We start from the raw sequence: 23,102 nt of genomic DNA on the forward strand, positions 1-23,102 counted from the left end.
CCGCTATTATACTCAGTAATTTTCCATCCAATTGGTCAGACCCCGGTGGCTTGTCATATTTTTTTCACGTCTTCTAAACTCACTTTACGGAATTCAAAATTACAATGCTTGTCTTTCATAATTTGATCAGTTATACTTGGATGTGTAGTGTCAGTGTTTGTTGTTGGCATGTCATGCCTCAGTTTGATAATCTTGCCAATGAAAAAAATCATTAAAATAGTGTTGTGTAGGGGCTTTGCTGGCATGCATCTAAAAAAAAGTTGGTTTTATTCTCCACCACGATTTACATGCTAAAATCGCAACTGAGCTAGATGTAGTAGGCCAATGTTAATTAGCGTGCTCATCATTGTCTGTAGTAGACTAACCATAGGTGATTTAATAATGTTGAAATGGTGCTGGAATAGTGGAGGCAGCTCCTGTTTTCTTTGCGACTTACGAGAACTCTCCGTGGTTCTAAATCAATATGCTAGTTGTTTAGTAGTGAAGAAAGTTGGAAACATTAACTTGCTTGACCATGCTGTAGGTCATGTAACTGTTTGTTACATTCAATATGTTTTGTGGACTTCACCGGACAGAGGTTGCTCTCCAGTTTTGTGATGAAACAAAGGAATGGTTGAATTTATTATTTTATTTATTTATTTTATTTAACCTTGATTTAACTAAGCAAGTCAGGTAAGAACAAATTGTTATTTACAACGACGGCCTACCAAAAGGCCTCCTGCGGGGACGGGGTCTGGGATTAAAAATAATCACGACAAGAGAGACAACACAACACTACATAAAGAGAGACCTAAGACAACAACATAGCAAGGCAGCAACACATGACAACACAGCATGGTAGCAACACAACATGACAACAACATAGTAGCACCACAACATTGTAGCAACAACATGATAGTAGCACAAAACATGGTACAAACATTATTGGGCACAGACAACAGCACAAAGGGCAAGAAGGTAGAGACAACAATACATCAGACAAAGCAGCTACAACTGTCAGTAAGAGTGTCCATGATTGAGTCTTTGAATGAAGATATTGAGATAAAACTGTCCAGTTTGAGTGTTTGTTGCAGCTCGTTCCATTCGCTGGCTGCAGCGAACTGAAAAGACGAGCGACCTAGGGATGTGTGCTTGGGGACCTTTAACAGAATGTGACTGGCAGACCAGGTGTTGTATGTGGAGGATGAGGGGTGTTGTATGTGGAGGATGAGGACTGCAGTAGTTATCTCAGATAGAGGGGGGTCAGGCCTAAGAGGGTTTTATAAATAAGCATCAACCAGTGGGTCTTGTGACGGGTATACAGAGATGACCAGTTTACAGAGGAGTATAGAGTGCAATGATGTGTCCTATAAGGAGCATAGGTGACAAATCTGATGGCCGAATAGTAAAGAACATCTGGCCGCTCTAGAGCATCCTTATCTGCTGATATATAAATTATGTCTCTGTAATCTAGCATGGGTAGGACGGTCATCTGAATCAGGGTTAGTTTGGCAGCTGGGGTGAAAGAGGAGCGATTACGATAGAGGAAACCAAGTCTAGATTTAACTTGAGCCTGCAGCTTTGATATGTGCTAAGAGAAGGACAGTGTATCGTCTAGCCATACTCCCAAGTACTTGTATGAGGTGACTACCTCAAGCTCTAAACCCTCAGAGGTAGTAATCACACCTGTGGGGAGAGAGGCATTCTTCTTACCAAACCACATGACCTTTGTGATGGAGGTGTTCAGAACAAGGTTAAGGGTAGAGAAAGCTTGTTGGACACTAAGAAAGATTTGTTGTGGAGCGTTTAACACAAAATCCGGGGAGGGGCCAGCTGAGTATAAGACTGTATCATCCACATATAAATGGATGAGAGAGCTTCCTACTGCCGGAGCAATGTTGTTGATGTAAATTGAGAAGAGCGTGGGGCCTAGGATCGAGCCTTGTGGTGCTCCCTTGGTGACAGGCAGTGGCTGAGACAGCAGATGTTCTGACTTTATGCACTGCCCTCTTTGAGAAAGGTAGTTAGCAAACCAGGCCAAAGACCCCTCAGAGACACCAATACTCCTTAGAATGGAATGGTCTACCATATCAAAAGCGTTGGCAAAGTCAATAAAAATATGAGCACAATATTAGTTAGAATCAAGGGCAATGGTGACATCATTGAGGACCTTTAAGGTTACAGTGACACATCCATAACCGGAGTGGAAACCAGATTGCATACCAGAGAGAATATTTTAGACATCAACATAGCCAGTCAGTTGATTATTGACAAGTTTTTCCAACACTTTTGATAAACAGGGCAAAATAGAAATAGGCATATGACATTTAGGATCAGCTTGATCTCCCTCTTTAAATAAAGGACTAACCGTGGCTAACTTCCAAGCAATGGGAACCTCCCCATTGCTTGGAAACCACAGCCCCCACACCACTAGAGGGATATCTTCAACTAACAACTTACCATCCTGAGACAAGGCCGAGTATAGCCCACGAAGATCTCCGCCACGGCACAACCCAAGGGGGGGCGCCAGTACTGAATGAAGAAGTCCCCCCCCCCCCCCCCCCCCCTCCAGGTTCCTAAGCATGTGTAGGGATCTGAATAGTGCCGTGCTGAATAGTGCTGAATTTGGTTTGTGTTTATTTTTTATAATAAAAAATATATAAACAAGTAATTAGTATGATTTGTTCATCCAAAACATGTTTCGTTTTTGGTGTATTTTTTATTATCCCGTACAGTAGGTGGCGGCATTACACCTTATGAGTGTAGTCGGCCAATAAACCTCAGAGAAGAAGAAGATTAGGGGAGGAACTTTTATTTGGAAAATGTCGGAAATTCCGTGACCCGGAAGTACTATTTTAGCGTTGCTGACGCTGTTGAAGAAAGATGGCAGCAGCTGGAAGAGCATTTGTGCAGGTATACAATATTTAAGAATAGGAAAACGTAGATTTGTTGCTTCGTTTAGGGTATAGCTTGTGTATTCCACATTCTGTAGCCTATCCATATTGCCAACGCGCTATTTTACGCGTTAATGTTCGTTCTAGTTCAGTGCATGTCGGTAGACTGTTTGAAAGGGTAGCGCTAGCTAGTTTCATTCAGTCATTTCTTACTCACTCATCATTCATTCATATGATATAATTTCAAGAAAATGTAAAAGCAATATATGAGTAGCCTAACTATGATTTTAATCCACCAGGCTGTGCGCCTTCACTCGCCACTTATAAAGTTTCCTAATCGCCTTAGTGACCCAAGACCCAATGGTAAATTTCAATTCTTCAACTCAAACTGTATATTAGTATGACATGCGACAGGCATCTTGCCTATACTGGAAAAAATAGTGTGTAAAAACATTTGTCACGTGCTGATTTTTGTCCAAGTCGAGCACTAACACACATAATATAGCTAATCAACTGCTCATCAAGATTAGTTGAACCGCACGTAGGGAGAATCTCAATTGGTTAAAGTCCGTCCTCGACTCCTCCCTGACCTGGAGAGTGTCAATGTCAAAAGGTGAATGGAGGACTGTCCTCTGCCTCGAAACCCCCTTTGAATCAGCTGTTGAATACTCGAAGGAGAAAAGCATGCACATATTTTAAAATGATATGCTACTTATCCTTTTATCTATACTACTTTACATGTATTTTGGGATTGAAATCACTGTACACATAATTTGCATGATGACACGCATGTTAAGGAGAGTTTCATTTAATACAAAAACATTTGTTTCCGCATTCTCTCCTCCCCTCAGTTACTTTTGATGTTTTTCAAAAGGAAGAGAGGACGGAAGAGTAGAGCAAACCAATTGAGAATGTCCCATAGTCAACCTCTGGGATCAGGGTTGTGACCACCTACACCTATTATAGCCTGGTGGTTCTTGACAGAGATTGGGTCTCCGTCTAGCAATATAACTCTAGCCCACCGTGCAACTTATTTACCAACCTGTGTCTATGCCTTTTTGGCAACGCTTTTCCCACTTCGTTAGGCATATCTGTGGTCGGTGGACCGTTCTGATAAAGAATGCGTTGTTTGCACACTGAGCGGTGCCCAGGAAACAATTCAATCCAATTGTTAGATGCTACCACCCTCCTAATGAAAACCAAACATGGATGTCAATGTTTGCATGCACACGCTTCATTCTACTTCTTGTCTACTTCCTGTCTGCGGTAGCATGGTGCTCGTATTACAAGGCTGATTTAGCTAGGACAAACAGGTGTGAAACACAGACAGCTGTGCGCGCGAAGCGAAAACATAACATGAAATCTATGTTTGGTTTTGATTTGGAGGGGGGGATGGTAGCATCTAACAATTGGATGTCATTATTTCCTGGGCACCGCTGGACGATCTCCTAATCAGAACCGATTACCCATATTCCTTTAGAAGTGGGGAAAGTATCGCCGCACAGGCAAGGGTCGGCAAATAACTGGCAATGTGTTCTAAGACTAGAACTGGGGTCTAAACCGGGCTATACCTATTGTAACCTATTCAGTCCAAGAGGTGCTGAAAATGGGAGTTGCCGCAGCACAGCAGTCCAGTGGTACACATAGTTCACCTTTGACCTCTGCACCATCACCCCTGACTCGCCTCCCGGGAATCTCAGATACCGCTGCAACTATCAGAGATCTTCCCCAGAGGTATCGAAGAAGGATAGTTGCTCCAGAGGAGATGGAGTACATCCAGGTAAGATATGTACAGTCAACCACAATGGGGTTCAACCCCAGCTTCAGAGTTCAACAATACCACTACAGGTACTTGTCATCATAGAAGATATAAATTAAAGTATTTTTCTGCTGTAACAGTCAAGAATATTTTTTCTTACAGCGTGGTGGACCAGAGTAACAGACATCTTCACTGATAACCTGCCAAACCATTCTCTGGATATTTACTCAGTACTGTATAGCTTTTTAGGAGTGTAACTGCCAGAGATTCCAATATAAAATGCACAAAGAAACATTTATCATTTATTAATATTTATCCTGTTGGATCAGAGCGCTGAAATGTTTATTTTTATGTTCAAGCAGTGCTGATAACCTCAAATGCTTTTTTGAATGTATTGTGATATGTGATGGGAAGTATGCAGATTCAAGCATTGTCTAGTTGTCATCTAATAGCCTATGTATTGTGCAAAGTAAAGCGAAAAACTGTAAACGCTCCGTTGTCATGGCTATCAGTTATCTACCTGATAACAGCTACAGTGCCTTCAGAAAGTATTCTCACCTCTTCACTTTTTTCACATTTTGTTGTTACAGCCTGAATTTCAAATGTATTAAATGGAGTTGTTTTCACTGATCTACAAAATACCCCATAATGTGAAAGTGGAATTATGTTTGTAGGAATGGTTACAAATGAAAAGCTTAATTGTCTCGAGTCAATAAGTAGTCAACCCTTTTGTTATGGCAAGCTTAAAGTTCAGGAGTAAAAATCTGCTCAACAATCCACATAAGTTGCATGGACTCAACTTGTGTGCAATAATAATGTTTAACATGATTTTTAAATGACTGACCCATCTCTGTACCCCACACATACAATTATCTGTAAGGTCCCTAAGTTGAGCAGTGAATTTCAAGCACAGATTCCACTTTGCGAACCAAGGTTTTCCTATGGTCCGCAAAGAAGAGCACCTATTGGTAGAGGGTGCAGTTATGAATTTTACACTTTGGATGGTGTATCAATACCCCCCAGTCACTACGAAGATAGTCGCCCTTCCTAACTCAGTTGCCGCAGAGGAAGGAAACCGCTCAGGGTTTTCACTATGAGGCCAATGGTGATTTTAAAACGGTTACAGAGTTTAATGGCTAAAATGACAGATTAACTGAGGATGGATCAACAACATTGTAGTTACTCAAATACTAACATACACTATCAGTGTGAAAAGGAAGGCTCTACCGAATAAAACATATTTTTTTTTATAAATAAGAAACGGAATAGAGCTAAGCACAGACAAAATCCTAGAGTAAAACCTGGTTCAGTCTGCTTTCCACCAGACACTGGGAGATTAATTCACCTTTCAGCAGGACAATAACCTAAAACACAAGGCCAAATCTACACGAGTTGCTTACCAACACATTTCTTTTTTTGTCTTTCCTATATATAGCTCTTTTATTTTTTATTTAATGTAATATCTTATGTTCTTGTCTATTACTGTTCTGTACTTTGTCATGTATTTGTATGTTTTGTGTGGACCCCAGGAAGAGTAGCTGCACCATTTGCAGTAGCTAATGGGGATCCTAACAATCTAAACCAAGAAGACAGTGAATGTTCCTGAGTGGCCGAGTTAATGTTTTGACATAAATCTACTTGAAAATCTATGGTTGTCTAGCAATGATCAACAACCAACTTGACCGAGCTTGTACAAAGTTTACTCAGGGGGTGTGAATATTTATGTAAATTCATTTTCCCAAAAATGTCAAACATTTCTAAAAACACGTTTTCACTTTGTCATTATGGGGAATTGCGTGTAGATGGGTTAATAAAAATAAAAAAATCATTTTTAATACATTTTTAATTCAGGCTGTAACACAACAAAATGTGGAGTAAGTCAAGGGGTATGAATACTTTCTGAAGGCACTGGAGTTGCTTACCAGTGAATGTTCCTGAGTGGCCTGGTTTCAGTTTTGACTTAAATCGTCTTGAAAATCTATGGCAAGACTTGGAATTGGCTTTCGAGCAATGATCAACAACCAACTAGACAGAGCCTGACAATTTTTTAAAAAGAATAATGGACAAATATTGTTCATTACCGGTGTGCAAAGCTTTTGGAGACTTACCCAGAACGACTCAGCTGTAATCGCTGCCAAAGGTGATTCTAACATGTATTGACTCAGGGGGTTGAATACTTATCTAATCAAGATACAGGTACAGTGGGGCAAAAAAGTATTTAGTCAGCCACCAATTGTGCAAGTTCTCACACTTAAAAAGATGAGAGAGGCCTGTAATTTTCATCATAGGTACACTTCAACTATGACAGACAAAATGAGAAAAAAAATCCAGAAAATCACATTGTAGGATTTTTTATGAATTTATTTGCAAATTATGGTGGAAAATAAGTATTTGGTCACCTACAAACAAGCAAGATTTCTGGCTCTCACAGACCTGTAACTTCTTCTTTAAGAGGCTCCTCTGTCCTCCACTCGTTACCTGTATTAATGGCACCTGTTTGAACTTGTTATCAGTATAAAAGACACCTGTCCACAACCTCAAACAGTCACACTCCAAACTCCACTATGGCCAAGACCAAAGAGCTGTCAAAGGACACCAGAAACAAAATTGTAGACCTGCACCAGGCTGGGAAGACTGAATCTGCAATAGGTAAGCAGCTTGGTTTGAAGAAATCAACTGTGGGAGCAATTATTAGGAAATGGAAGACATACAAGACCACTGATAATCTCCCTCGATCTGGGGCTCCACGCAAGATCTCACCCCGTGGGGTCAAAATTATCACAAGAACGGTGAGCAAAAAATCCCAGAACCACACGGGGGGACCTAGTGAATGACCTGCAGAGAGCTGGGACCAAAGTAACAAAGCCTACCATCAGTAACACACTACGCCGCCAGGGACTCAAATCCTGCAGTGCCAGACGTGTCCCCCTGCTTAAGCCAGTACATGTCCAGGCCCGTCTGAAGTTTGCTAGAGAGCATTTGGATGATCCAGAAGAAGATTGGGAGAATGGCATATGGTCAGATGAAACCAAAATAGAACTTTTTGGTAAAAACTCAACTCGTCGTGTTTGGAGGGCAAAGAATGCTGAGTTGCATCCAAAGAACACCATACCTACTGTGAAGCATGGGGGTGGAAACATCATGCTTTGGGGCTTTTTTTCTGCAAAGGGACCAGGACGACTGATCCGTGTAAAGGAAAGAATGAATGGGGCCATGTATCGTGAGATTTTGAGTGAAAACCTCCTTCCATCAGCAAGGGCATTGAAGATGAAACGTGGCTGGGTCTTTCAGCATGACAATGATCCCAAACACACCGCCCGGGCAACGAAGGAGTGGCTTCGTAAGAAGCATTTCAAGGTCCTGGAGTGGCCTAGCCAGTCTCCAGATCTCAACCGCATAGAAAATCTTTGGAGGGAGTTGAAAGTCCGTGTTGCCCAGCAACAGCCCCAAAACATCACTGCTCTAGAGGACATCTGCATGGAGGAATGGGCCAAAATACCAGCAACAGTGTGTGAAAACCTTGTGAAGACTTACAGAAAACGTTTGACCTCTGTCATTGCCAACAAAGGGTATATAACAAAGTATTGAGATAAACTTTTGTTATTGACCAAATACTTATTTTCCACCATAATTTGCAAATAAATTCATTAAAAATCCTACAATGTGATTTTCTGGATATTTTTTTTCTCATTTTGTCTGTCATAGTTGAAGTGTACCTATGATGAAAATTACAGGCCTCTCTCATCTTTTTAAGTGGGAGAACTTGCACAATTGGTGGATGACTAAATACTTTTTTGCCCCACTGTATATTAGTGTAATATTTTGGAGGGTGGGGGTACTTTTTCTTCCACTTTGAGTATTTTGTGTAGATCGTTTGCAAAAAATGACATCCATTTTAATCCCAATTTGTAATACAACAAAATGTTAAAATAGTCAATAGGTGTGAATACTTTCTGAAGGCACTGTATATATATATACCCCCTTCCATATGTGTTGGACAGTGAAGCAAAATGGTTTTATTTGGCTCTATACTTCATTTTGGATTTGAGATCAAATGTTTCATATGAGGCAACAATACAGAATGTCACCTATTTATATGAGGGTATTTTCATACATATGTTTTACCATTTAGAAATGAAAACACTATGTATCTAGTCCCCCAAGTGAATAAGTCGTGTATTTGGACAAATTTGCTTATAGGGTATTAAAGTAATCAAAAGTTTTGTATTTAGTCTCATATTCCTTACACACAATGACTTCATCAAGCTTGTGACTCTAAAAATGCATTTGCAGTTTGTTTTGGTTGTTTTTCGGCCTAATCTCGTTCCCAGACACTTCTGCTCAAATGCGCGAAGAGTCTTGTGGACCAACGCTCAAACTTGGCCTTCGTTAGAAAATACAGGGAGGCTTAATCTACCAACCAATCAATCATCTCCCACAACACCTTCCCCCTAACACTCCCCTGTACGTGTCTTGTGCAGCTTTGTTTACAGAGCCACAGCTCACATTCATGTGATTCTCTAAAATTAAATTATGACAAATACTTTACTCAGTAAGGTCACTCCCATAGAATTCTAATGTCACTCTTTGAATCGTTGATGTCACAGGTTTATATGTACTGTGCGTAATAGCCTGGAGATGAGGTTATGTTTTGCCCAATAGTATCTGAATGGTGTATGCTGACTGGAGTAATTTCCTTTTAAGTGTTTCTGAACACTTTTTAAATCATGTTGATGCTGCCATGATTAAGAAAAATCATGAATTAATCATGAATAATGAGTGAGAAAGTAACGGAGTCTACAAGAAAACATTCTAACCTCTCCTCAGTTTTGACTACTTTAACCCTTTACTCTCCTACCTGTATCAGGGTTGAAAATGGCAGATTTGGGCACTGATAAGCACCTTAATTGGAACGTAGTGGCTGTACAGTATTTTCAGATGTCGTTATCAAATGCGGCAAAATGTAAAATGCACATAAAATCAAATGGTATAATTTTACATTTTATTAGGCAAATCAGTTAAGAACAAATTGTTATTTACAATGACGGCATACACCGGCCAAACCCGGACGATGCTGGGACAATTGTGCGCCGCCTTATGGGACTCCCAATCACTGCCGGTTGTGGTATAGCCTGGAATCGAACCAGGGTGTCTGTAGTGACGCCTCTAGCACTGAGATGCAGTGCCTTAAACCGCTGCGCCACTCAAGAGCCCAAATGTTTGGGTTGAACTGCTGTCCTCAATTTTGGTCTAATAATTTTGCCATAATCGCCAATTGCTACCATGCTTATGCTTTTTATATTTCTTCTGTAAGACAGTTCAATTTAGCCCTATCCATGTAGGCCAATTCCCACGAGTATAAAGGGCTAATACACTATGTGAATTTGTCCAAATACTTATGACTTCTTCAAATGGGGGGGGGGGAAATACTAGATACATAAAGTGCTTTAAGTTCTAAATGGTAAAACAGATACAGTATGTATGAAAATACCTTCATAAAAGCAGACATTCTGTCATTTATGCATTTCGCGACACTCGCATTAACATCTGCTAACCATGTGTATGTGACCAATAAAATGTGATGTTGCCTAATATGAAATGTTCTCTCTAATCTAAAATGCTGGAGTATAGAGCCAAATGTAACATTTTAGCTGCACTGTCCAAATACATATGGAGGAGTGTATTAGTCATTTCCGTGAGTGTCATTTCACAGTCTAGCCTTGACCAGCTTCAACTTCAGCCTAAACTTAATTTGCGGACTTGATTCATTGAGGAACATTTTGTCCTCAAGGGCTTTCTCCATCATAACAAATTTAGAGACGACCTGGTAGAGAACAAGTTTGACAGAAATTATACAAAGCAAGAGTTTTAATTAAAAAACAAAATGCAATTGTACACTACATTAAGTAATGTACAAACCTAATTCACAATATGCAGAATGTTTATGAAGTTCATAAAAAACAGGTTGGCATTCCATTGAAATAGGTACTTCATCTACAGTATGAAAATGTGTCTTAAGTCTTACAATAAAGTTCTAGCACAACCTCCATCTAAGTAAAAAGACTGATAAAAAAAAAATTGTGATACCCTCAATTAAAATAATGTTTGTCTGCCATTGTTATTACCCTGACTGAAATCCACACACCCTTCTTCAGGTTAATAACCACCTGTCGATAAGAAAAACATTGAAAATCCAGTTCCCAAATACACCTAATAGTTAACATTTCAGCAACTTAACATTTTATAGTGGTATGGTTAAGGAACATACTAGTTCCTTTTTGACTTTCAAATACCAAACTACTGTACAATAATTTCCACTGCAAATTCACATTTCAGTTCATTGAACATTGGTATCACTTGAAGATCTATTCAAATATTATTACTTGTAGAATTGATCAGTTGAAGGCCTATCAAAAGGTAATTAGATCTACGTACAGTCCTACACATTTCATTGTTGGTAATGATCAATTCAGGACCACTCGTATGCTCTGTTCTTTAGAAAGGTGAGAAGTGAGAACAATGTCCATGTCATGTTTGATACAGTCAAGGATTCATTAACCAAAGGATCCAAAACTACAGCAAGGCTGCTGGCACACATATTAGCCAAGGTTTGACTTGGTGGGAAAACTAACCAATATCAAACCAAGTCTTTTATCCATATTTCCATCAAACCAATTCTCCAGCCCCATTTCCATATATCCAGAGCTAAATGTTGGACAGTTGGCTCCAAAAATAACATTTGGTATCGTGCTTCTACACCTGCATTGCTTGCTGTTTGGGGTTTTAGGCTGAGTTTCTGTACAGCACTTTGAGATATCAGCTGATGTACGAAGGGCTATATAAATAAATTTGATTTGTATACCAGTTGTTGGATTCAAACCTAACACAGTATTTGGTTTGGTGTACTAAAGATGAAGGTGCTGCAAGGGAAGCATTCAGCTTACATTATCTTATGTTTTGACTGTGGAACAGCACAGTTGGTTTAGATGACTTCAGTCCATTTACATTGGGTGTTATGATTCACTTTGATGGATCCCAGTCCATTTCAACACTGGATGGTCTCAAGGAAAATAGAACAGCTTGTATATTGGGCTCATATGGTGACGTCTATGATATACTACAGTACAACCAAAGACATTCCTACTACACCAATAAATGTCCCAAATAATGAACACTAGGAACTACAACCAGGTGGAGTCTCACACTGCATTATTGGTGTCCGTAAATAATGTTCCAGGTGGCCTTATGCCACCATTCATAAAACTTTCCAAAATACTACACAATGGCCTGTATTCAATCAAAGACATGTTGTATACAAGTGCACAGTGCTTGACATTTAAAAGATAATTTCCTCATGAGTCGACATCTTCAGCGTTTTACCGTGAAAGCGATCTTCATTGTCTGTAGTGAAATGGGCTTGTCTACAACGCATCTCTGATTGAATCCTGGTCAATGTCATTATCACTTGCCATAAGCATGTAAATTGCAAAAACATTTCCAAAATGTTATGCCACATCTTTACATGCCTCATGACAAAGATTATCGGCATAAAAAGCACAGCATGCCTGTCGCAAGCACTATAACACATCACACTGACTTCTTAAAGGCTTTACAAATGACTGCGTATAACACCACCAAACTAATCCCTTTTCTGATATATCCAGGGTCGTGTTCATTAGGCACCAAATGGATTGAAACAGGGAGGGAATTTTCACTTTCCGTTGCAAAGCGGTTTAAACCGCTTTCCGTTGCGTACTCTAATGAACATGACCCAGGTCTCTCAGGCACAGCTTCAGGGGTCTGCTCTTTCTATAGTCCTCCTCAGCCTTCCTCCTCTTCATACGCTTCAATGAAGTCGGCAATGGTCTCCACCACGTAATCTGGCACGAAGTCCTTCCGCTCGGGGTCGTCACTGTCCTTGTAGCCGCGCGCCTCCTCTAGAGTGGACACTCCGGTCAGGGTGAGCATGGTGTCCAGGCCACAGTTAGCCCCAAACAGGATGTCAGTCTCCAGGCGGTCACCCACCATGAGGGACTGGCTGGGGTCCAGGTTGAACTGGCTGGCGATGCACTCGAACATGAAGCAGCTGGGCTTCCCGATCACCGTGGCTTTCCTGCTGCTGGCTGTCTCCACAGCGGCCGTGAGGCTTCCTGAACCTGAGGGAGAGGAGGAAGCGGCGCCAGAGAGTCAGGGAAGATTACCAGTTACTACCTTTTCAATTTTTTACTTGTAAACGGCATACTGACGTACAGCAGTGGTCTGAAACCTTCATTCTTAAGGTTTCTAAGCTTTTGTTCCAGCCTAGCACGAATATTCCTGATTCAGCATTACAATTCTGCAAAGCAATGACTTGGGGCTGTTTTGAAGCCACACTAAAAAATTAAAATAAAACAACATTTTTTATTTGTAATGCCTGTTGTCAACTGGAGCTGCTTGATATTTGTATTGTCAAGTAAAATAAAACCAATTGGTGAACTGCACTGCTATTCAACAGAGCTTACACTCATTTGATGTGCTCTTATTAGGAGTTGACTGTACCTTGATAAGATGCCTGCACTCAAAACCTAATATCCAACTAGACACCAGTAGCTCTCCAGGACCAGTACAGGTGACCACTTAGCCAGACAGTGAGGAAATGCCCGAAACAACCTTTGTCAGGGTTCAATTTATAAACAACATTATGAGCAGTATCCTTCATTTCATGAACAGAGCAGCACGTGCGTGTTGCTGGGAGCAAAAACAGGTTGAGTTGCACTGCACACAGCATTCAAAGCCATTCTACACAACTGCCCATGTCTACCAAATACTGACAACATCTCTCTGATACAAACTGTAATTGTTTAACCAACAGGTTTGCATGACAGGTCACAATGAATGTGGATTCTGTATGTCCAGGCCCCATAGGGCTAAAATGTAGTAAACCCTTTCTACATGGTATCCCTATTCACCCTGTTACATTGAGGTGAAATTGAAGTAGATAATGTTCACCTTGCACAGGTCCCCTGGGCAACTACAGGATGTGCACGCTTTCCTTCCAGCCCAGCACTCACACACCTGATTCAACTAATCATGATTAGTAGGTGTCCAAATCATTAAGGACTTAAAATGGTCCACACACACACGCAGTCGTTATAGAAGGCACGACAGCGCCTCTTCCCCCTCAGGAGGTTGAAAAGGTTTGGCATGGGCCATCAAATCCTCAAAAAGTTATACAGCTGTACCTCTCCCCTGTAACTATTCCCCAGGTCGTTATTGTAAATGAGAACGTGTTCTCAGTCAACTTACCTGGTAAAATAACGGATAAAAAAAAAAAAAAAAGTTGAGAGCATCTTGACTTGCTGCATCACTGCTTAGTATGGCAATAGCACTGCCCTCGACCGCATGGTGCTACAGAGGGTGGTGCGGACAGCCCAGTGCATCACTGGGTCCAAGCTCCCTGCCACATCCTGGACCTCCATATCGGGCGGTGTGAAAGGAAGGCCTGGAAAATCGGTAACCAGCCACCCAAGCAATAAACTGTTCTCTCTGCTTCCACACGGCAAGTGGTACCGGTACATCAAGTCTGACACCAACAGGCTCATGAACAGCTTCTATCCCCAAACCATAAAACTGCTAAATAGCTAACAAAATGGCTACATGGACTGAGTTGACCCTGAGTTGCACAGTATCTATGCACACTCACGCACACTGACACACACACACACCATAATTTGCTCACTCATAATATACATTTATACTGACTCTATATACACACAGTCATCATATACGCTGCTGCTACTCTGTTAATCATATCCTGATGCCTAGTCAACTTACCCCTATACATATCTACCGCTTTGTGTCAATGCGTAGTACATACTAGAGATATTACGTTTGATACCGGAGCTCAGAGGCATGCATAGATATCGCTAAGCGGCTAACTTCGAAGCAGTGTGTCGATGCGTGCATCACTTTATCAGAAGTACGTCATCAATGATGTCCAAAGCTTCGTTTGATCATTTGCTATTGCAAACAGATTGTTGCAAAATCTGAGATCCCATTGATTTCACAGTGGTTCTGGTGCTTTCTTTGACTCCAAAGCTGCTTTCAAAACACTGACTTCTACTGGACACCATACTTACAAATATAGGTAGCTTAGCTGGTAGAGTAGGGAACTATGGGACATTAAGGGATGTGAGGGTATGAGGTCAAATCCCATTAAAGACATACTATAAAAAAAATAAAAAAAAGTGGAACCAGACTTTCTGCACTGTTATTCAATTAATTTGTTTTATTTAATATAGTATTAACTTCTGTCTTAAGCATCCTAAATAATGCCACACAAGCATTTCCCTACACCATCAATAACATCTGCTAAAAATGTGACCAATAAAATTTGAAATTCTTTATTTATTTATTAAGTAAACTAGAAGGCAAAATGGAATTCCAACTGATTATAAGCTACTAAAGCCAACAATTTATCGCTGCGCCAGAGTTTCGATGAAAACGGAAGAGAAAAAACATCTGATAATCCACTGCAGCTATTTATTGCTGACCAGCAGTCACTAATGTACATTGAGAAGGGATAATGAAGCGCCGAGTAATTAACTGTGTTTGGCACAATTTGGTGAAAGCGGCAAAGCCTTCAGTGTTTCCCCATCGCTAGTTCGTACATGCATAGTCTATGAGCAGAATTACTGTTTTACCTCAATTAGCCACAAAAGCCCTAGTTTGAAAGTGACTGTTTTCTGGAAGCTGCAAGGTTCCCTACATCCTCCCCCCATGTGGGCCAGCCCCTTAACAATTCGAGTTCTAGCCAATGAGCTTCAGCCCCCTCGCACATAGTACACCATTTTCAGGGACCACTTTTAGCTCGTGAGTGCTACTTTCAGAACTACTGGCTAATAAGTACAAAACAGTACTGGAGAATCTCTTTAAAATCAGCTGTACTAGTGCTGGGCAGGAACAAAAGCCAGTAGGACCCTCACTAGTGACACACCTACCTGGTGTTATTCTGCCTCCTCGCAGTGGGTGCCAGGGGTCAGGGTCAGTGGCCAGAAACAGGCACTCAGTATTCTGTAAGTAGCAGCAGGCTTTGGCCAGTTTAATGAAATCAAATTTCTCGTCATATCCCACCAGCACTGCCTTTACGTCTGGGTCCAACGGGTAGTCGTAAATGGTCCCAGTAGGTGCGTCAGCGTCCTCCTCCACTATGGAAACCCCAGCCTCCCGTAGCTCCTTCACAACGCCCTGGCACCCTATGACATACACCTTACCCTGCAACTTCGCCACGTCTCGCAGATAAGCCGCAGAGCAGTACGCCGAGCTGAAGATCTCCTCCTCTGCGACATCAGTGAAGCCCAACCGGATAAACTTCGTTACGTAGCTCGCTCTGGGCCTAGTACAGTTGTTGGTGATGAAAAATACCCTTTTGCCTTGCTGTTTCAGTAGCGTCACCACTTCTGGCGCGCCTGCCACGACCGTTTCGCCATTCCAGATGACTCCGTCGCAATCAAAAAGGACGTTGAGCTTGGAGTCGAGGAGTTCTCTTATTTGGGAACCCCTGATTTTGTGACACCCTCTGCTACTCACCAGCCCAGCCATTCTGAACGATGCGTTGAGGAACAACCTCGCGTGTGGTTGTCTACAGAAATATATGATTACGCCACTCAAATAGAACGAACTACGACAGTTAGTTCCCTGTAATTCTAGTTCCACCACACTTGTGCACAACGGTGATAAATGGACATTATATTACATGAAACTGAAACGTCCCCGTGTTCTATACAGCTCATTCTATTCGTTTCATTGGCGCTGGCATTTAAGACCCACCCACCAAGCATATTTTGCAATAACACGGCGCTTCCTCTTTAACCATTTGGCCTATTGACCGGCGATTATAATCACCGTTTACAACATTGAGTTACATGTAACACTCCTGACAACTTGCGGAGACAGTAAAAACAGTGAAACTTGCCCGTTACAGTTTATGTGCGGCTAAGCCATATTGGTAGAGGTATAATGCTTCCCGGTTCCAGGAACGTCACCGCATAGAAAATCCAATATAGCTGCCAACGCAATGCCATATATGGACATGTGTATGTGACGTCCGAACTCAGTAGCTCTACTCTCATTGGTCCTAAAGATTTGTTTAAGTGTTTTGCATGTAGCTTGCAACACAGACGTCAAGGCATCATGGATAAGATCAAAGGATCATCAGCAATGGGTACAGATAGATGGCTAGATATATAGCTAGTTAGTTTGCAACAAAAACATATTTTAAAATAAAAAAGCAAATCTGAATGCCATGCACAGGAGTTCTATTCACAAAACGACCAGCTGGCGATTGTTTAGTTTATTAGCTAGCTACAAATAGTTAGATGGGTGATGCATATTTAGGGGAAAGAGTGTTAGAAGTGGTTTTATATTACATTGATCTGCACATATTCCTAGGTACCTGCCTGTACCTATAGTGTAGAGATAAGCAGTGTCTTGCAAGTCAAGATCAGAGCTACAGCAAATTTGTTTTGAGACCTAGCTAGGTAGCTAATGTAACAGATGTAAATCGTACTCTCCTTGCGTTGTGTTTTGTCCAAATAAATCACATAAGCCAGTGGTCCCAGTTGAGCATCATTTATTTCTGTTGCTGTTGTTAAATAGGAAACAGCACGTTAGTTGTGCAGGGCTTAACGGTATTGATGGCTGTCGATGGCAAAATCCCTTGCACACATTTTTATACTGGGAAGACCTGTTACACTAGCAAAAAAAACTGTGTGTACCAATACCAATTTAAAATAGAAAAACAACACACCACAACCAGACATTTCCTTAATCCCACCTGGTCTATCAGAGACAAAGATGGAGCTACAAGCATATTGCTTACATCTTTCCAATACTTCCAGATCTACACAACAAGTTTCTAAGGGCTACTGGTTTATTTGTGTTTCAGAGATTAGTGCCAATGGACCAAGACCCTGGACTCTCAGTCCAGGCCCAGATCAACACTGCATTTATTTGGTCTAACGGCCAACCCTACAATAACAAGAGACTATCTGTGCTATTAAGTATAGTAGGCCTGCCTATACTAGGGTTAGTAGGGATCATGCTTTCCTGACCTGTCACGGGGTGTGCAGGATTATTTCCCAGCTAACACTATGAGGGCTAATACACTGGAGGGTTTGTAAGTGTTGGGCCTGACCCTCACTGCTTACCACACAGCTCCATATGGTGTCTAATGTCCTGTTGCAGGTAGGCATGCTATATAATTATTCTACAACATAGCTACAGGTATAAGAGCATGTATGCCATCCAATTGCAATCGATATACTCTTAATATACAGGAGAACTATCGCCTTATGGTGAGAATAGCCGTGTTGCAAGCACAGCTTCAGATGCAATCGTTAGGCAAGGGCAATTTGAGTGTAGGAAAGGATGTAACAGCGTCTGTGCCACCAGTAAGTAGAGGTAGTAGTATAAATCCCTCCGCACAGTCCCCGCAGCCAGACAATTTTCTCAAGGCTTCTGGAAAGAAATGCTGTCGGCATGCTCAACCGGTGTCGCTCATTCAGCCGACAGAAACTTTCAATCGGTTCTCCCCATTAAGCAATGAGTCAGAGTCAGAGGCCAAGCCTTTTCAGGTCTCTCCTCCACTCGTTACAGGGTTTGAGCCACCAAAGCCTCCCACCATTAGCTCTGACAAATTGAAAACCCTAGTCATTGGCGACTCCATTACCCGCATGTTAGACTTGAAAATAATCATCCAGCGATCATACACTGTTTAAAAGGGGGCAAGGCTACCAAAGTAAAGGCTAATCTGAAGATGGTGCTGGCTAAGGCTAAAACTGGCGAGTGTGGAGAGTATAGGGATACTGTTATCCACTTCGGCACCAACGATGTTAGGATGAAGGTCACCAAGAGCAACATAGCTTCAGCGTGTAAATTAGCTAGAAAGATGTGTCGGCATCAAGTAATTGTCTCTGGGCCCCTCCCAGTTAGGGGGAGTGATGAGCTCTACAGCAGAGTCTCACAACTCAATCGCTGGTTGAAAACTGTTTTCTGCCCCTCCCAAAAGATAGAATTTGTAGATGATATGCCCTCTTTCTGGGACTCACCCATGAACAGCACCAAGCCTGGCCTGCTGAGGAGTGACGGACTCCATCCTAGCTGGAGGGGCGCTCTCATCTTATCTATCAACATAGACACGGCTCTAACTCCTCTAGCTCCACAATGAGATAGGGTGCAGACCAGGCAGCAGGCTGTCAGCCACCCTTCCAGCTCGGTGGAGTCTGCCACTAGCACAGTGAGTGTAGTCCGCTCAGCTATTCCCATTGAGACCATGTCTGTGCCTCAATCTAGGTTGAGTAAAACTTAACATGGCAGTGTTTGCCTTAGCAATCTCACTGGAATAAAGACCTCCATTCCTGTCATTATTGAAAGATATTGTGATATCTCACTTCTCAGAATAGTGCTACTTTATGTTAGATCCCTCACTTCCAAGGCAGTAATAGTCAATTAACTATTCACTGATCATAATCTTGATGTGATTGGCCTGACTGAAACATGGCTCAAGCCTGATGAATTTACTGTGTTAAAAGAGGCCTCTCCTCCTGGTTACACTAGTGACCATATCCCCCGCACATCCCGCAAAGGCGGAGGTGTTGCTAACATTTATGACATCAAATTTCAATTGACCCCGCCCAAAAAATTACATAATTTTTGTCTTTTGAGCTTCTAGTCATGAAATCTATGCAGCCTACTCAATCCACTTTGAATAGCTACTGTTTACAGGCCTCCTAGGCCGTATACAGCGTTCCTCACTGAGTTCTCTGAATTCCTATCGGACCTTGTAGCCATGGCAGATAATGTTGTAATTCTTGGTGACTTTAATGTTCACATGAAAAAGTCCACTGACTCTGTGGGTTTTGTCCAACATGTCTCCAGACCTACTCATTGCCACAGTCATACCCTGGATCTAGTTTTGTCCCGTGGAATAAATATTGTGGATCTAAATGTTTTTCCTCATAATCCTGGACTATCGGACCACCATCTTATTACGTTTGCAATCGCAACAAATAATCTGCTCAGACCCCAACCAAGGATCATCAAAAGCCATGCTATAAATTCTCTGACAACCCAAAGATTCCTAGATGCCCTTCCAGACTCCCTCCACCTACCCGAGGACGTCGGAGTACTGAGGATCTAAATTGAACCTTGCGTAATACCCTAGATGCAGTGGAAAACATTTGTTACAAGAAATTTGCTCCCTGGTATACAGAAATACCCGAGCCCTGAAGCAAGCTTCCAGAAAATTGGAATGGAAATGGCGCTCCACCAAACTGGATATCTTCCAACTAGCTTGGAAAGACAGTACCGTGCAATATCGAAGATCACTAACTGCTGCTTGATCATCCTATTTTTTTCAACCTAATTGAGGAGAATAAGTACAATCCCCCCCCCCAAAATGTTGTTACTGTCGCAATGCTAACTAAAAAAGCAGCATTCAACAAGAGAGGATGGCTTTCACTTCAGCAGTGATGAATTCATGAAAAATCATGATCATTAGAAAGCAAATTACAGACTCCTCTTTGAACCTGCGTATTTCTCCAAAGTTTAGTTGTCCTAAGTCTGCACAGAACTGCCAGGACCTAGGATCAATGGAGACAGTCAAGTTGTTTAATCCTGTATGTACAGTGGGGAGAACAAGTATTTGATACACTGCCGATTTTGCCGATTTTCCTACTTACAAAGCATGTAGAGGTCTGTAATTTTTATCATAGGTACACTTCAACTGTGAGAGACGGAATCTAAAACAAAAATCCCGAAAATCACATTGTATGATTTTTAAGTAATTAATTCGCATTTTATTGCATGACATAAGTATTTGATACATCAGAAAAGCAGAACTTAATATTTGGTACAGAATCCTTTGTTTGCAATTACAGAGATCATACGTTTCCTGTAGTTCTTGACCAGGTTTGCACACACTGCAGCAGGGATTTTGGCCCACTCCTTCATACAGACCTTCTCCAGATCCTTCAGGTTTCGGGGCTGTCGCTGGGCAATACGGACTTTCAGCTCCCTCCAAAGATTTTCTATTGGGTTCAGGTCTGGAGACTGGCTAGGCCACTCCAGGACCTTGAGATACTTCTTACGGAGCCACTCCTTAGTTGCCCTGGCTGTGTGTTTCGGGTCGTTGTCATGCTGGAAGACCCAGCCACGACCCATCATCAATGCTCTTACTGAGGGAAGGAGGTTGTTGGCTAAGATCTCGCAATACATGGCCCCATCCATCCTCCCCTCAATACGGTGCAGTCGTCCTGTCCCCTTTGCAGAAAAGCATCCCCAAAGAATGATGTTTCCACCTCCATGCTTCACGGTTGGGATGGTGTTCTTGGGGTTGTACTCATCCTTCTTCTTCCTCCAAACACGGCGAGTGGAGTTTAGACCAAAAAGCTCTATTTTTGAATCATCAGACCACATGACCTTCTCCCATTCCTCCTCTGGATCATCCAGATGGTCATTGGCAAACTTCAGACGGGCCTGGACATGCGCCTGCTTGAGCAGGGGGACCTTGTGTGCGCTGCAGGATTTTAATCCATGACGGCGTAGTGTGTTACTAATGGTTTTCTTTGAGACTGTGGTCCCAGCTCTCTTCAGGTCATTGACCAGGTCCTGCCGTGTAGTTCTGGGCTGATCCCTCACCTTCCTCATGATCATTGATGCCCCACGAGGTGAGATCTTGCATGGAGCCCCAGACCGAGGGTGATTGACCATCATCTTGAACTTCTTCTATTTTCTTCTATTTTCTAATAATTGCGCCAACAGTTGTTGCCTTCTCACCAAGCTGCTTGCCTATTGTCCTGTAGCCCATCCCAGCCTTGTGCAGGTCTACAATTTTATCCCTGATGTCCTTACACAGCTCTCTGGTCTTGGCCATTGTGGAGAGGTTGGAGTCTGTTTGATTGAGTGTGTGGACAGGTGTCTTTTATACAGGTAACGAGTTCAAACAGGTGCAGTTAATACAGGTAATGAGTGGAGAACAGGAGGGCTTCTTAAAGAAAAACTAACAGGTCTGTGAGAGCCGGAATTCTTACTGGTTGGTAGGTGATCAAATACTTATGTCATGCAATAAAATGCAAATGAATTACTTAAAAATCATACAATGTGATTTTCTGGATTTTTGTTTTAGATTCCGTCTCTCACAGTTGAAGTGTACCTATGATAAAAAATTACAGACCTCTACATGCTTTGTAAGTAGGAAAACCTGCAAAATCGGCAGTGTATCAAATACTTGTTCTCCCCACTGTATCTCTTGACACATTCATGAAAATAGTCATGGCCTCTAAACCCTCAAGCTTGGGGTGGCAGGTAGACTAGTGGATAGAGCGTTGGGCCAGTAACCGAAAGGTTGCTGAATCAAATCCCCGAGCTGACAAGGTAATAGAAATCTGTCGTTCTACCCCTGAACATGGAAGTTATGTTCCCCGGAAGGCCGTCTGTCATGTTTTGTCTTTGATCTTCATGTCTTGTCCCTGTGCTTCCCTCTGCTGGTCTTATTAGGTTCTTTCCCTCTTTCTCTCTCTCTCTCTCCTCCTCCCTCTCTCCCTCTCCCGCTCTCTCTCTCTATCGTTCCGTTCCTGCTCCCAGCTGTTTCTCATTCTCCTAACGACCTCATTTACTCTTTCACACCTGTCCCCTATTTTGCCCTCTGATTAGAGTCCCTATTTCTCCCTCTGTTTTCCGCTTCTGTCCTGGTCGGATTCTTGTTTGATGTTTGCTGTTCCTGTGTCCTTGTTCCGCCCTGTCGTGTTCTTTGCCTTCTTCAGATGCTGCGTGTGAGCAGGTGTCTATGTCAGCTACGGCCAGTGCCTTCCTGAAGCGACCTGCAGTCTGTGGTCGCGTCTCCAGTCGTTCCTCTCTATTGACGAGAGGATTTCAGTTCCTGTTTTGGATTGACCATTGATAATATCCAGGAGAATCATTATTTGTTTAATACTGGAATAAAGACTCTGTTACTATTACGTCGCTTTTGGGTCCTCATTCATCAGCATAACAGAAGAATCCGACCAAGATGGACCCAGCGACTATGGATTCTCTCAACACTGCCGTCGAGTTCCAGGGAGCAATGCTCGGCAGACACGAGCAGGAATTGTTTGCTGCTCGTCATGCCGTTGAGACCCTGGCCGCTCAGGTCTCCGATCTCTCTGGACAGTTTCTGAGTCTTCGTCTCGTGCCACCAGCTACTTCCTGGTCTTCCGAGTCTCCGGAACCTAGGGTTAATAACCCACCATGTTACTCTGGGCAGCCCACTGAGTGTCGCTCTTTTCTCACCCAGTGTGATATTGTGTTCTCTCTCCAGCCCAACACGTACTCTAGTGAGAGAGCTCGGATCGCTTACGTCATATCACTCCTTACTGGTCGGGCTCGGGAGTGGGGCACAGCTATCTGGGAGGCAAGGGCTGAGTGTTCTAACGATTATCAGAACTTTAAAGAGG

General features: G+C 42.3%; 2 protein-coding genes across 2 annotated transcripts; one reads left to right on the plus strand and one right to left on the minus strand.

Annotated features, from left to right (window-relative positions):
• Positions 1-2,761: 2,761 nt before the first annotated feature.
• On the plus strand, positions 2,762-5,273 carry LOC139543477 (alpha-ketoglutarate dehydrogenase component 4-like). The gene is made up of 4 exons (XM_071349577.1): positions 2,762-2,892; positions 3,173-3,236; positions 4,463-4,653; positions 4,795-5,273. Exons 1-4 carry the CDS (start codon positions 2,863-2,865, stop codon positions 4,810-4,812), a joined length of 303 nt encoding a protein of 100 aa, XP_071205678.1. The 5' UTR covers positions 2,762-2,862; the 3' UTR covers positions 4,813-5,273.
• Positions 5,274-11,761: 6,488 nt separating this feature from the next.
• On the minus strand, positions 11,762-16,678 carry pdxp (pyridoxal (pyridoxine, vitamin B6) phosphatase). Its single transcript, XM_071349576.1, has 2 exons — positions 15,612-16,678; positions 11,762-12,788 (listed from the first exon to the last, which is right to left on the minus strand). Exons 1-2 carry the CDS (start codon positions 16,210-16,212, stop codon positions 12,454-12,456), a joined length of 936 nt encoding a protein of 311 aa, XP_071205677.1. The 5' UTR covers positions 16,213-16,678; the 3' UTR covers positions 11,762-12,453.
• Positions 16,679-23,102: the final 6,424 nt, after the last annotated feature.

This window comes from Salvelinus alpinus, chromosome 18 (genome assembly GCF_045679555.1).
Source record: "Salvelinus alpinus chromosome 18, SLU_Salpinus.1, whole genome shotgun sequence".
In the NCBI taxonomy this organism is placed as follows: Eukaryota; Metazoa; Chordata; class Actinopteri; order Salmoniformes; family Salmonidae; genus Salvelinus; species Salvelinus alpinus.

Bases quoted from the DNA above. Each gene is read 5' to 3' on its own strand.
- LOC139543477 (XM_071349577.1), top strand. From the start codon at position 2,863: ATGGCAGCAGCTGGAAGAGCATTTGTGCAG. The intron at 2,893-3,172 runs GTATACAATATT...TTAATCCACCAG, and splicing joins CTGGAAGAGCATTTGTGCAG to GCTGTGCGCCTTCACTCGCC. The intron at 3,237-4,462 runs GTAAATTTCAAT...TAACCTATTCAG, and splicing joins TAGTGACCCAAGACCCAATG to TCCAAGAGGTGCTGAAAATG.
- pdxp (XM_071349576.1), bottom strand. From the start codon at position 16,212: ATGGCTGGGCTGGTGAGTAGCAGAGGGTGTCACAAAATCAGGGGTTCC. The intron at 12,789-15,611 runs GTAGGTGTGTCA...CCTCTCCCTCAG, and splicing joins AGGAGGCAGAATAACACCAG to GTTCAGGAAGCCTCACGGCC.